Source organism: Sus scrofa, chromosome 14 (assembly GCF_000003025.6).
Source record: "Sus scrofa isolate TJ Tabasco breed Duroc chromosome 14, Sscrofa11.1, whole genome shotgun sequence".
Classification (NCBI taxonomy): Eukaryota; Metazoa; Chordata; class Mammalia; order Artiodactyla; family Suidae; genus Sus; species Sus scrofa.
In genome coordinates this window covers 123,943,383-123,958,538 of record NC_010456.5, presented here as the reverse complement: position 1 = coordinate 123,958,538, position 15,156 = coordinate 123,943,383, and the positions used below count along the sequence as shown (strand labels likewise).

The following is a 15,156-nucleotide window of genomic DNA, read 5'->3' as shown; positions in this document are numbered from 1 at the left end:
GTTCTAAGGATGAAGGAGCTTCTTATCCTTTGCTGAGGCACACCTTAGCGGGGGGTGCTTCCTCATTAGGATGCAAATGGGGTGTTACCGCTGCTCTTAGGAAGCCAAGTGGGGCACCCACCCCACTGCCCCCTGCTCTCTTTCCCTCCCATTTGCATGTCACCAGAATCTGTGCATGGTGCGTATCCTTTCCCCTCTCTCTCCTTTTGTTTTGTAGCCGTGTTTTCAGAAATGGGATGTTGGGGCAAAATTCTTGGTGATTGGAATCCTTAGGGATTGGAATGTTTAGGCTCCTTGGGACCCATGGCAGGAATTCTGCTTTCTGAACTCCCCCAAAGACTTTGAAAATGATTTGGGTCTGATTTACATGCATTAGACTAACTTCCAAGCCATTTCCCAATACTCCCTTTATAAAGTGAAATCAAGAGATGGCCTTTTGCCTCTCAGCACAGAGTTCTTTGGAGACTAGATGTAATGATGAGGTCCTATAAAAATCCACCTTAGGACATGGGTTAGCCCTGTGTGGCTGACTCTACTGAGAGGGGCTTCGTCGTGCAGGGCATACATGCCTTTTAAATATCTTCAGACCATTCAACTTGCCACAATCCCTCGTGGAAATTGCCGAACCTTGATGGGGAGGGTTTCAAAATTGTCACCCTTGCTTCCCAGCTGAACAAATTTTTCCTGCTGTGCCTTGTTCGACAGGCATGCTGAAGTGGCCTGAGTGCCTGGCAGAATCTGCTACGGGATGATTTAGAAAGTATGGGTTTGGGAGTTTATAACTTCTTAACAATCAGCTCAGCAGCAGCAAATTGCTTTCTGAGATTCTGAGATACAGGCTCACACAAGAACTTTTGTATGGAAAAAAAGCCCAATACCTGCTTTTTCCTTATCCTGTCCAACTCTAGGGGGCACTGCTGTGATACGTAGAAACTTGGACACGTCTAATAAGAGTGGGGATGGAAAAGCCTGGTTTAGAAACTTTCTCTGGTGGTGGGTGCCAACTCCATGTGGTCATTGCTAACTACAAGAATTATCATAGGTCCAAACCAGAGTTCTGGGTGAACAGCACCCCAGATGCACTCAGGATGTGTTTAATAGCACGAGAATCCTTGAGATGCAAGGAGAGTGGGGTAGGGATGGAAATAGGTCCATGGGAACATCTCACCTGTGGAAGAGCCGTCTTCTCTTGTGCCTGCTGAATTTGGATGCCCTCTCCTAGCTTGTAGTTAAGAACAACATTGCTAGATGTTAACCAGACCTCACTTTCTCTTTTGACACCCATCTCAGCAGCTGCAAGTGGAGTGTTAACTGAGAGGGAGGTTTCAGCCCGTCACGTTCCCAGCTGGGAAGTAGCACTGGGGAGGGCATGAGGCGAGCTAGCTGTGCCATCCACGTGGAGGCAGGGTGCCGAGATCCTGTCTCTACGTGGAGGTGGCAGCTGCAGCACCATTGTCTCCTGCGGTGTAACTTGGCTGATGGCTTGCGGGAGTGGGGAGGCTTCTGGGCTTAATGCAAAACCTCTCTCCATCCACAGAGGTTATACAGGGAACAAGGAGAAAACATAAAGCATCATTACACGCAGACTGCCGACCTCCCTGAAGTCCTGCTGGCCAAGCTGAATGCCATGAATATCAGCGAGGTGAGGCCAGTGGAGGGCGTGCTGGTTTTAATTATCCCAGGAGACCTGGGTCCTTCGTGGTTGCACTGCATCCCCTGCTCCCACACTTGGTTTAATGCTCTGCTGTCACCAGCTTGAAGTTTGTGAGATTTTTAAACCAGGGGCTCCACGATTTCCTTTGCATTGGGGCCCGCAAATTATGTAGCTGTCCCCACGGAAGAATCAAACTCAATGCAAAAGGACGAGACTAGGAAAACTTCCTCAGTGCAAAGGGCATTTGTACTGAGAGGCTGGGGTAATGGAACATCAGAATATAAGTAAGAACATCCTGTGAAGAGAGATTTGGGAGATTTCATCCTTCCCATCCGAACCCCTATCAGCCCCGCTTCCCTGTTCTTTGCTACAGACAGTCGAGTCCCCTTTGTTCTCCATCAAGAGCTATGCGCCTAAGCCTTATGCCTCCTTCTTCCAATCACCTTGCTGCTCAGCACACCCTGGTTCTGACGCCAAAGCTCTTGCTTTTGAAAGCCCGCCCCCTTCTCCCCGCCAAGGATGGCCATAAGGCAGGATCCAACTCAGCTGGGTTTTGCTAAGCCACAGCGGTCTCTCACTCCAGCTGGGGCAAGACACTCCACTAAAAAGCCGATTCTGGTTTCCCTAACGGGCGTTAGGAAACCACCAGGCCCCAGGAAGGTCCTCACTGGTGCACATCTTCCCAACAGACACGCTACAAAGAATCCTGGAGCAAACTTCGCGACGGCGGCTATAAATTGAGATTGGATGCCATCCCATTCCAGGCAGCAAAGGCTTCCGCTGAAATCGTCAGTGATGTGAGCCTCCACCTCCATGGCCGTGACCGTGTTTCATAACCCGCCAATTTCTGTTCCTTTTGCCCCTAACCCCTGCCTTCTTTTGCCTGTGGATAATATCCTCTCCTCTCCCAACTGGCTGTGTCAGGGCAATCAGATAATGACCAGTGAGAAAGAACCTGCCTTACGACAACAAAAAATCCCCTGGCCAGGGTACAAAGCCGACGCTGGACTGTAAATATGGGCCCCGGGCAGATGAAACGCACCCTCCACCACGCGCTTTCCTAAAGCAAGTCCACGTGAAGAGCCTGTTAACAATGCGCCCACCTTCCTCCAGCCTGGGCCGCCCAAGCACTCACGCGTCCTGCCATTTCATATCCCAGCCCTTTAGTCATTGGGAGGCTTGCATATGAAAGAATAGGCCTTTTGACGACTCCCGCGCCTTTTCTTTTAACTCACCCAGTTACTGTCAAAAGAACAAAACACGTTTGCCCAATACCCACCTCTTCCATTCCGTGTCCCTTGTCCCCGAGCTGTGACTCTCCCACTCTCTTTCCCTTTAGTATAAATACAAAGAGGCATTTGAGAAAATGAAAGGGCAGATGCTCGGCTCCCGGAGCTTGGAAGACGATATCAGCCTTGCGCATTCCGTGTACGCCAGCTCACTGCAGAGCCAAGTAAGTGGCAGAGGAGGCCTCGGAGCTGGGGGCCTCCCCACCTAACCACGCACAGCCAACCGGGGTCACGTGACCTTGTGATTAGGGATATGGGCTCTGTCCTAACCAGCTAGGTGGTGGGGTCGGGTCCCTTGGCCCCTCAGTCAAGTGAGAAGCTGGACTAGTTGACCTCTCAGCTCCCTTCTGGGCTGAGCAGTCTTATGATTTGGACCAGTGGCCACAAATGGGGCTGGATCTGGACCACAGAGATGTCTCGTCGGGTCTGCAGGGCAAATTAATTGCAAACTTTTACTGATGGAAATTTTTACATAAAAGTTTTAGACTTCTGTGCAGAAGCTGGGCCTGGATTCCTCAAGGCTACCACTGGAGTTGATTCCCGAGAGCTCCATTTAGAAAGGATCTCAGGAGTTCCCGTCGTGGCGCAGTGGTTAACGAATCTGACTAGGAACCATGAGGTTGCGGGTTCGATCCCTGCCCTTGCTCAGTGGGTTAATGAGCCGGTGTTGCCGTGAGCTGTGGTGTAGGTTGCAGACGCGGCTCAGATCCCGCGTTGCTGTGGCTCTGGCGTAGGCCGGTGGCTACAGCTCCGATTCAACCCCTAGCCTGGGAACCTCCCATATGCCACAGGAGCGGCCCAAGAAATGGCAAAAAGACCAAAAAAAAAAAAAAAAAAAAAAAGAAAGGAGCTCTGCTCTCCTGATCATCCAGCCAACCCTCTCCTCCCCCACTTCCTGCTTCACTCATTCATGCTCCCTGTCTGGCTCCCCGAGGCATCTGGGTTTGACCCCTTGATTCCGAGCCTCTGGATACTGGCACGTGTGTGTGTGTGTGTGTGTGTGTGTGTGAGAGAGAGCACCGAATCCTAACCACTAGACCGCCAGGCAGCATCACATGTGTGTATATGGTATCTCCTCGCACACGTGTGATTGGCTAATGGCCATGACAAAGTCTAACACGGGTCCAGCACGTAGCAGAGGACTAAACCCTTTTACGTTTATCTAATCATCACCATGTCTCTTGGACCATCACTTGCTGTTCCTGGGTTACGGAGAAGGAAACCTAGATGCCGATTGTCTCAATCCCCTGCCCAAGGTCAGCTAAGATGGGGCAGAGCTAGACATGGGGCCAGCTCTACACCGTTTTTTCCACAATTTCATAGGTTCTCTGCCATTTTGTTTTCTGCCTTGGTTTCCCTGTTTTTAGCATTTCTTTCCCATTTCTCGACTGGGGTGCTGACCTAAGAGTGTGAGATTGGTGGGGTAGGGGAGGATGAGCAGAGGTGGGGGTGGGAGGTTAGGGAGGAGTGGCTGGAGCTCGGAAGTCAATGGGAAGAGGGAGGAGGCAGAGGTAGCAATGATGAGCTTCGTGGATCTTCAGGTAGCTCCTTCCGAAGACGGCAGTGCCCTTCCTCTCCCAGGATGCACGTGGGGCTCTTGGGAAATACCCATCCCTCAGATGCATCCACCACTGCTCCCGGCTCCCAGCTTTCCTAGGATGTCATGTGAGGCTTGAAGAAGCCCTCCATCAGCTTGCATGAGAGGAGAACCCCTGCTGTCTAAGCACTGATGGGGAGAGACTATGGGGAGAAGGAGGCAGGTCCACCATGCATCTTCTTGCCTCTGGATGATGGGAAGATCCAAAGACCTAAGCAAGGGAACTGCTAAGGTTCTGTCTGTCCTTTCTTTGAGCTTCTGTGTTTTCAAGTAGGGGGACCCCAGGCCTTGGTCATCCAAATCGGTGACCTCCAAGAGCCGAGAGTGATGAGTGGCAGGACTGGGGGACCTGCTCATTAGGGCCAGTCCCCTCCAGCTGTGCTCCCCAGCTCCCTGGGCCAGTCCCATCGCAGTGGCTCTCCCTGGTGGTCCTAATGCAAATGGTGCCTTTGAAATAGCCGCTGTTGATCTGTCTCCCCGTCTAGGTGAATTACAGGAAAGACTTTGAACACTCAAAGGCGCAGTTCCATCTGCCATTGGACATGGTCACCCTGGTGCATGCCAAGAAGGCTCAGACCCTGGCCAGCGACCAGGACTACCGACGCCCGCTCCCCCAGTACACGTCCTTGGCGGAGGACCTGAGGCTGAGCTGTGCCAAGAAAGCTCACAAGTTGCAGAGTGAGGTGAGGGGACCTGGCCTCTCTCTCTGGGCTCTTTTCCTCTCAGACTTGACCGTGAGGCAGTGACCCCTAAGCACCCGTTGGCTCGGTGGGGGCTCCAGAGGGGAGTAGTCCTCCTCCTGGGTTTTCTTTTAAAACACTACCGCATGGTCCTGCCTGGCTCTTCCCAAGCACAGTTGCGTAGGTCTATGAATAACAACCACCACCACCATTTCTTGAGTATTTCTCCTCAATTCTAAGCATTGCATTTTGGGGCATTACTCGTTTAACCTCTCAGAATAACCCTGCTATCAATAGTCTCTACGCCCCTTTTACAGAGAAACCATACTGAGGCTCAAAGAAGTTAAGTAGCTTGGGCAGGGTCACAGAACCGTGAATGAAAAGGGGGATGCTGAGTCTTGGACTTAGAGGGTGTCCGATGAAGATGACTTCAAGGCTCATGGTTTTGCATGTTCAAGACTTGCCCGTGGTACTGCCTCTGGCCTCCGGGTGGGCTGGGGTTTCCTCTGAGGCCTCATTTGTTCCTGTGCCACCCATCTTCCAAAGAGGGCTAAGCTCTGCTGGGAGAGGTGCCCAGAGCCCCTTTGGAACTGACCCACTTCAGGCAGAGGAGGGTGTTGAGGGGAGGGCAAGGAAATTGGGCCCCAGAGATCCTTTCTTCTCCCAAGGAGTCTCGGAGCCCCCCACCCAGTGTATTTCTAGCTCTTGCCACCTGTTTTCTGAGGCAGGCAGGCCTGGGAAGGTTGGGATGTCCTGGGAGGTTTCCTCCGTCCCGAGGAGATACAGGAGGTCTCTTCCAACAGGCTGCAGCATCCTCTTTGGTACTCCCCTTATCCCCCAGCTTGCTGCGTTTCCGTGCTGTGAGATTTACAAGCAATGGGCCCGCCAGCATTGGAAACTAAAACAATCCCACCAAACCGGCTTTCTGGTTTGGCAGAACCTGAGAGCAGAGCAGCTCTCAGATCTGGGTTCTGTCGTCTGTTGGAATTTTTACGCCTGTGTATAGCGTTTACCGGGTGACACAAGCTGTCAGGAACGTGGTAGCAGCTGGAGGAATGAGGGAGCTGCCACGCTCAGCTCAGGGGCCCAGGTGTCACTCGAGCAGAGCCTTCGCCTCCCCTGCCTCTCACTGCCATAGCAATTGGACGGTGGCACGCCCAGGGGGCACCTCCCTGGCTGGAGGCGGGTGAATCCGGGGCCCCCTTTAAACTGACAGCCCAGATCCCTCAAGTATACATGCGGCCCCCACCACACAGACCCAGGCCTTTGCCAGATTATTCTGGATTCATGTATTAGTTCTTTCTTAACCCATGACTAATTAATGCTGCCCTCTGCTGCTGGGCTTTGTTTTGAAGACCTGTTAAACCATTTCCACACTTGCCCCCAGACAGCTGACTCTTCTAACCACAATCCACTCTGGCGTTTATTTTTTGATAGCTCACATTAAAATAAAAATCCACTGAGCATCTCTCTAACAGCTACAGAGACAAGTGACAGCCGAATTATTTCCTTCCGACCCTGATTTCTGTTTCCCTAATGAGTGTTTACTGAAAAGCGTGTGTGTGTTTGCTGAGTGTGATGGATCTGGAGAGACTGGCTTGGCCGTGAGTTCTAATTATGATGCCATCTGTTGCGGGTCCCTCCCTCTTCTGCGGGCTTTGTAGTTCTAATTCCTCGCTTTGTTCCTGGTAGAATCTGTACCGGTCGGACCTGACCTTTATGCGAGGAGTTGCCTGTGTCATCCCAGGCACATTAGAGATTGAAGGGAGAAAGAGGGCGTCTGAACTCATCAGTGAGGTAACTGGGGACCCAGGACGGGTGGGGGCATCACGTATATTCCATGGCAGAGGTCGCTGCACACAGTCTGTTTCTTATTGCTAAAGTCAGTTACATGTTGCACTGTTGGCAGTGGTGACTCCCCCGGCCTCTCTTCTTACTCCCTTCTCCATGCAGACGGGATGCCCTTTAAGACAGCTTTGCAGATATGGAGTCAGTTCCTGTCTTAACATAGAAGAATTATTCACTGGCTCATAAGATGTGCTTTCCTAGGGTCCCTTTAAACACTGGCTTGTGGTACAAGAAAAAGAGGGCGGGCTTTGGAGACACAGAGGGAGACTGAAATTCCAGGCCGGAACTCAACTTGCTGTGTGATCTCAAGCCTGTCACCTGCCCTCTCTGAGCCTCATCTTAATCAATCAAATGGGGATACTCAGACCTCTCTCATTTAGTTTTTGTGAGGATCAGCACTAATCTGAGCACTGTGTTTTCCTCGTTGCTGTATATGAAATGTTGCTATAAGCTTGGTAGTAATTTCTTGGTGAAAATACAGAAGTCTGGAGTTCTAAGCTCTTTGAACTCCTGAGGATCTTGCCTGCCCCCGAGAGGGCTCCGAGATTTCCAATTATGGTAGCTGCAAAGGCAGGTGGGCAAAATGGAAGGCACCGGAAGTTAGAGGCAGTCATCGTCCAGCCTGGGTGCATCAGAGTGGCTTATGCATTGATTAGAAGTTTTGAGCAAGCGGAATTGGCTTCACTGTGGGACTGGAGATTTAACCGTGTGCTCTGCTTTTCCAACAAAATCTCTAAAGCCAGTGGTTTCTAAACCTCCTGGCACATCGGAATCCCCTTTGGAACTTAAAAAATAAAAACAGAGGAGTTCCAGTTGTGGTGCAGCAGAAACAAATCCGACTAAGAATTATGAGGTTGCAGGTTCAATCCCTGGCCTCACTCAGTGGGTTAAGGATCCAGTGTTGCTATGAGCTGTGGTGTAGGTCACAGACGCTGCTCGGATCCTGTGGCTGTGGTGTAGGCCAGCAGCTGTAGCTCTGATTCAGCCCTTAGCCTGGGAACCTCCATATGCCACAAATGCTGCCCTAAAAAGTAAAACAAACAAATAAATAAATAAATACAGAGGCCTGGGCCTGCAGACAATTTACTGAACCCCATCTCCTAGGGTGATGTGCAGGCTTGTGGATTATTTAAGCTGCATGGTGGTTTATGGCACACCCCCAAACATGAGCAGCCCAGGCTCTCCAGCGAGCAAAGGAAATTTGGGAGCAAAATTCGAATTTCAACAGTCATGCCCTCATATTCACATCCAAGGACTAGAGCACCCTTCCCCATCCATAAGCATCTGATGCCATCTGTCCCACCCTCTCTGCTGCCTCATCCCACTGAGTTCCGAGGTCCCAAGAGCAGGTGACGGAATGGATGCTGGGTGACAGACTAGCAGCCTTTGCAAAATGAGGTTTTATAACTAGAAGTTAAAGAGCTGCTTCTTGGAGTTCCCATGTGGCACAGTGGGTTAAGGATCCAGCATTGTCACTGCAGTGGCGCAGGTTCGATCCCTGGCCTGGCTAGATGATGTAGGTGCAGGCAAAAAAAAAAAAAAAAAAAAGAAGAGCTGGTTCTTCCTCTGGTTTTACATCTTACCTTGTCTTCTTATTCCCTCTTGTGTGTGACTTCAGAGTAAATATCGTCAGCATCCCCAGGCTTTCAAGTACACAGCGGTGACAGACACGCCCAGCCTCACTCATGCAAAACTCAGCAACCAGATTACAAACGAGGTAAAATCTCCAGATGGCTTGGAGATGGGCTCTGTAAAAACTGCTAGATTGTTAAAAAAAATTATGTGGATATTTATGGGACTGAATGGGGGGGAGCATGGGTATTTGCACAGAACTTTGGAAAGAAAACAGTGTCATTACACAGAGCCTAAATGGTTTCCAGACAGAAGAAGGACCCAGTAGGAAATCTGGTTTAGTCGGTCGTCTTGCTCCCCAGATGCAGTCCCAGACTGGCAGCATCAGCACCCCTGGGAGCTTGTTAAAGATGCCAAACCTGGAGTTCCCCTAGTGGCTCAGTGGGGTAAAGACCCGATGCTGTCTCTGTGAGGATGCAGGTTCGATCCTCAGCCTCCCTCAGTGGGTTAAGGATCCGGTGTTGCCACCAGCTGCAGTGTAGGTGGCAGAGGCAGCTTGGATCCTGCATTTCTGTGGCTGTGGTGTAGGCCTCAGCTATAGCTAAGATTCAACCCCTCGCTTGGGGACCCACTGCATCCACATGGTCATTGAATAAGATCCTCTTGGTTTTCCCTTGGACATTAAAGTTTGAGAAGTCCTAGTCTTTCATTCCTCTGTTCTAGCTTGACAAATAGTGGCTCCCTGTTTTCACTCTGTCATTCTGGTGATGCCGACAGGGAGGAGGTGGGGTTGTCCAAGGACAGTGGTGAGAGCCAGGCTTCTTGATCTCTGCCTCCTGTTCTTCTCACGCACCACCTACCCAGTTGTCACTTTAATACTCTGGCGGAGGGGGTCCAGGAGAAAGAATCTCACTCCGTAAAATCATCGTTCCAGCTGTACTTCTTCTTAGTGGCTCTGTGACAAGTTTGAAATAGCCAGTGAGCTTGGCAGAGCATGAAATGTTGCATCACCTTTAGTTTTTAAGCTTCTCCTTTGGATCCTCACCTTTGGCTGTCGGTCGAGAGTTGGCTATTTATGTTAGTGCCCACACGCCCCCCAAGCTTGTGATAAGAAAGTCCAAAGGCTTGTGTCACGACATCATCAATTTAAAACTCCCCTTGAACCTTCCTTGCCTGACCCGGGTGCTGTGGGGTAACCGTGCCTCTTACAGTGGCCTCTGGCCTAAGAGAACTCAGCAACCACAGGCCCATTTCTTTTTTCTTTTCTTTTTTTTTTTTTTTAATCTTTTTAGCGCCACAGCCATGGCATATGGAAGGTCCCAGGCTAGGGGTCGAATTGGAGTTGCAGCTGTTGGCCTACGCCACAGCCACAGCAACGTGGGATCCAAGCTGCATCTTTGACCTACACCACAGCTCAAGACAATGCTGGATCTTTAACCCACTGAGCGAGGCCAGGGATAGAACCCGCATCCTCATGGATACCAGTCGGGTTTGTTTCTGCTGAGCCACAATGGGAACTCCCATGGGCCCATTTCTGATGATGAGAACGGATGTTTTTGTACTGACCGAGGCCATGCACAGCAGCAGGGGTGTGTGTTTACTCACCAGGAAGATCCCGGGACTTTCATAAAAGATGCAGACCAGGGCAAGGGAACCACCCTTCCACCAAGCAGAGCTTCTTCTCAGTTTCCCAGGTCTTAATGTTCTCTTTACATTGTGTCCTCAGCAACAAAAGTGTCTGCAGTAGGAAGAACCACGATAGTATTCCCAAATGTGGTTTTCATTCGTCAGCCTGTTGAGGGGCAAAGCATAGGGGAGAATGCATTATCTTGTCCTTTCCCCGTCTTGGGTTCTAGCTGGGACTCTGTAACAGAAGACAGGTTAGCAAGAGAGAAGCATACGCATTTATTTGATACAAGCTTTAGCTGATACAGGAGTCTTCATAAGGAAATGCAGGCCAGAAGGGACGGTGAAACCTGAGCATGTGTATTCTAGGTTTGATGCGTGTAGAGTCGTGGGGAACACGTGGTAGAACAAAAGGAGATGGGCTGAGGGTGGAAACAAGGGGAACCTTAGGGAGGGCCGTCTGTTTGTTCCAAGTCCTCTTGGGTCCCTCCAAGTTCAGGGAGAAGGTTGTTCCTTTCCTCCTCCGGCAGAAGGCGGGCACCTCCCACAGGCGGGGTGTGATCTGCTTCAGGGGAGACGGTCTGGGAGAGTTCTTCCATCTCCCGCTGCTTCCAGATTCTTCCAGCTTAAAATATTCACTGTGCCAAGGGACCGTATTTGGGGGTCATATGTCCTGAAGCCCATCACAAGCAACTTGCAATGCCATATGTATTCTATTCAAAGCCCTCAATTTGACTCCTGAAGCAAGAAAGTAAGTGTTGTGAGTTTCTGCCAGGGTGAAGGTCCCCCCTTTGCACGTGGGAACTCCGTCAGCAAGAGGCCATTCATTCACTGTGTCATGGATACACCTTTATTGAAAGAAACATCTTTCCTGGGCCAAAGGTGTATCCATGACACAGCGAATGAATGGCCTCTTGCTGACGGAGTTCCCACGTGCAAAGGGGGGACCTCCAGCCTGGCAGAAATTCACAACACTTACTTTCTCACTTCCCCCCCAACCCCTGACCCAGCGCCTCTATAAAGCAGCAGGAGAAGACGCAAGACACCAGTACACAATGACCCTGGACCTGCCTGAGTTTATCCGCGCAAAAACCAACGCAGCCAACCTGAGTGACGTAAGCCTGTCCCCACTGCTGACATTGGGGCATGCTCCAAGTTCATATATGTCTGTGTCTATGATGGGATCTCAGAGTGACCCTGCTGGCATTCACTGGAACTTTAAAAAATGTATCTTGTAGGGAGTTCCTGCTGTGCCTCAGTGGGTTACAAACCCCACTAGTGTCCATGAGGACGGGGGTTCAATACCTGGCCTCGCTCAGTGGGTTAAGGATCTGGTATTGCCGTGAGCTGTGGTGTAGGTCGCAGACGCGGCTCCAATCTGGCATTGCTGTGGCTGTGAGGTAGACGCCAGCTGCATCTCTGATTCAACCCCTAGCCTGGGAACTTCCATAGGCTGCAGGTGTGGCCCTAAAAACAAGCAAAAAAAAAAAAAAATATATATATATATATATATCTTGTAGACGCTTATGTTAATTATACCTTTAAACAGATGTGTTGATACATAGATGTCAGAGCCCACTACTGCATGGGTGCTAATGAGATTTTCTTTGCAAAATAGAAAGCTTTTTGCTTGTCAGACATGGATTCTGGAACACCACACTGCAAACGAAAGGGGTAGCCTTTGTTCGTTGTCGTGTAATTTTTTTTTTTTTTTTTTGGTAAAGAAAATCTACGTGTGTTCCTACCGTAGGCAAAATACAAGGAGTCTTGGCGGAATCTCCGTGCTCAAGGCTACAAGCTGACAATAGACGCTCTCCCCTTCCAGGCGGCTCGGGTCTCTGGAGACATAGCCAGTGATGTGAGTTGAATGATATGACCTTCCATCCTGCCTAATTTCTGTTAACTTCATGTAAAACAATGTCTACGGCTGATTTTCCTGAATTAAAGCAAATCTGTCGCCCTGTGAGACAGGATGTCGCCTGCAGAATGTATTTGTTATGAATGAGATTCTCCGACGGAGAGAGGGGAGAAAAGGCCCTGTTAATCAGAAGCTAAATGCAGGCAAAGGTCTCCAGCAGGAAGGAGGTGACGATTTATTTCTAATTGCAGCATCCAGGCAATGCGATCCCCACGATGTGGGAACTGCCTGTTCTCTAACTCCACCCAGAATTAGGAAGAGAACTCCTAGTAGAAATTCTAATACGGCCAGAATGCATCTCCCTCTCAGCTGTCTGTTGTTTCCCGTGTCGGCGGGAGGATTTGCAGCTGGGTTTCAGCCCCTCTGTTGATCGCATCCACAGCTTTGGAACATGAAGGTGACTTTCTCTTTCCCACAAACAAATCACAGAACACGTAGACTTCAAATGAATGGATCCTCTCTTTGGGGTTTGATGTTTTGCCAAGTGCGAGGGGAAAAAGCGCAAGTTTCTCTTTTACCCTTTTTGATAAATGCCTTTTGGCCACAGGACACCTAAGGAGAGCGGGGTCCTCGCTTTGGTTCGGAGGCTCTGTTTTTAATTAGATAGGAGGCAGGGAGCAGGGTTTTAATTGTTCCTCCCCCAGGGAGGCAGCGTGCTCTCAGGCCAACCTCGCTGTGGTTTTTCTTATAATCATCCCCTCCTAGTGTAGGAACAGGTGAGTTTCCTTCGAGTCTCCGAGGAAAAGGCACAGATGGAGCAGAAGCGGGCCCGATGCCGGCCCCTGACCGCCTGGTCCCCCCTTTCCAGTTTCTCTACAGACACGACTTTGTGAAGGAGCGAGGGAGGCTGATCGGAGCCCAGAGTGTGAGCGACGACCCCCGGCTCCGGCACTGCCGGCGGGTGGGCCAGCTGCAGAGTGAGCTTCAGTACAGGAGGCAGGCGGTGGGCAGCCAAGCCCACTGCCACCTGCCGATGGACATGGTGCCCCTGGTCCACGCCAGGAAGGCCCAGGCCCTGGCCAGCGACCACGACTACAGGACACGGTGCCATGCGTTCACGGCGCTACCCGAGGACCTGAAGATGGCCTGGGCCAAGAAGGCTCACGCCCTGCAGAGCGAGGTAGGTGGGGCCTGTGGATTGCACGTCAGTTCCCGACCTTCCTGCTCCCACCGGGCTGGTGTAAACCTCTGCTCCTTCCTTAGCTCTTCAGTTCCCCCTGAACAAGATTCCCCTGGTCTGTGTCCCCTAGGCGAAATTATGCAATCAATCATTCAACAAACGTTCACTAAGCACCTACTGTGTACCTGGCACCCTTCCAGGCCCTGGGGATTCAGCAGTCAACAAAGCATCAAAAAAGCCCTGGGGTCCTGGAGTCTCCCATTCTACGGGAGGGACATCGAGTCTAAGTGACACTGTATAGTGTGTCAGATGGAGACAGAGCAGGGAAGCGGGGCTGGAGGAGGGTGTGAGTATATGTGTGTGCGCTTGCACATGTGCAGCTTAAAAGGGGAGTCAGGGTCATTCTCACTGCAAAGGTGACATTTGAGTAATGACCAGTGGAGACACGTAAGGGGATAGAGCAGGTCAGCAAACGCAACAGCCAAGTCAAAGGCTAAGGCCTGAGCGGCAGCAGCCTCAGAGTATTTGAGGCCGAGTGAAGCAGGTACTCGAGTAGGTGAGGGAAGAGGGTATCTGGGGATGGGGTCCGAGATACGGGGCTGGACCGTGTGCCATTGGGGTGCCCGTGAAGTGAGAGAATTGCACCCAGAGCCGATGTGCACTGACAGCTTGCTGTCACTGGCACCCTCACCGCAGCCCTATGGGTGGGGGCCGTTGTCATTCCTGTTTCACGGATGAAGTAGCATGGGAGGGTCCGAGGCAGGACTGGCTCCAGAACCTGAACTCTTGACCGTCCTGTCCTCACGGATGCTCTCTACCATGCAGGTGTGGACACTGAGGCCTAGGCAAGGGCACCAAGCTGGTTGGTGGGTGGGTAGCACCAGCGCCCCCGACCTGTAGTGGAAGGTTCTGGAGTCAATCTCATACCTCAGCAAGCCTCGGCTTCCTCAGCTGGGGCAGGGGAACAATGGTGCTGTGTCAACACCTAGGAAGCACACGCATGTGGCAGGTTCTGCACCTGGGCGGCGGGGGGGAGGTCTTGCCACATCGTCTCCCCAGCCCTGCAGCATCCCCAGGAGGAAGACGCTCTCATTTTAGGGCAGAACTCATGGGACTCTTGTCACATTAACTCTTTTCATTCATATTGGGGTTTCTCAACTCTGGCACCTTTGACGTTTGGGGCTGGGCACCTTTGTGGTGGGGACCTGTCCTGTTCACTGTGGCGTCCCTGGCCTCTGCCCTTTAGATGTCAGAAGCACCTCCCACAGTGACCGTCAAAAATGTCTCCAGATATTGCTCAGTGGACCGGGGTGGGTGGGGAGCAAAATTGCACCTGATTGAGAAGCCGGCTCTGAGCTGCGGGTTGGTCTGTATGAAGCAATGAGCACGGTGCCTGGTCCATAGACACACGCTGGTGGATGTGAGCTGTTTGGACTCTATTCCCCGTCAAGCCTTCCGATTCTAGTGGCCTTCGGGGCAGTGACTAACCCTAGGTTACATGGCACGGGCTGAGTGTTGTAAACACATAACCAATGATGAATTATGACAACGAGGCATTCCCATTGTGGCTCAGTAGGTTAGGAACCCAGCTTTTCTCCTTGAGGATGCGGGTTCAATCCCTGGCCTCGCTCAGTGGGTTACGGATCCACCTTGAGGCATAGGTCAGAGATGCCCTCGGATCTGGTGTTGCTGTGGCGTAGGCTGGCAGCTGCAGCTCTTATTTGGCCTCTAGCCCGGGAACTTCCATGCGCAGCAGGTGAGGCCTTAAAAAGAAAAAAAAACAAATTATGACAATAATGATTTAACGATGTCCTGAACTTCGCCACCATGTACGTGTGAATCATGACTTACG

General features: G+C 51.2%; 1 protein-coding gene across 15 annotated transcripts in view; it reads left to right on the top strand.

The window, feature by feature from the left end:
• The window catches only part of NRAP (nebulin related anchoring protein), an 89,901-nt gene that overhangs the window by 59,924 nt on the left and 14,821 nt on the right, over positions 1-15,156 (top strand). For all 15 annotated transcript variants that reach the window (XM_021072190.1, XM_021072200.1, XM_021072194.1 and 12 more), the window contains 9 exon segments: positions 1,538-1,642; positions 2,344-2,451; positions 2,994-3,107; positions 5,026-5,223; positions 6,913-7,017; positions 8,687-8,785; positions 11,277-11,381; positions 12,017-12,124; positions 12,993-13,304. In XM_021072190.1, coding sequence (XP_020927849.1) covers positions 1,538-1,642; positions 2,344-2,451; positions 2,994-3,107; positions 5,026-5,223; positions 6,913-7,017; positions 8,687-8,785; positions 11,277-11,381; positions 12,017-12,124; positions 12,993-13,304 — 1,254 coding nt within the window.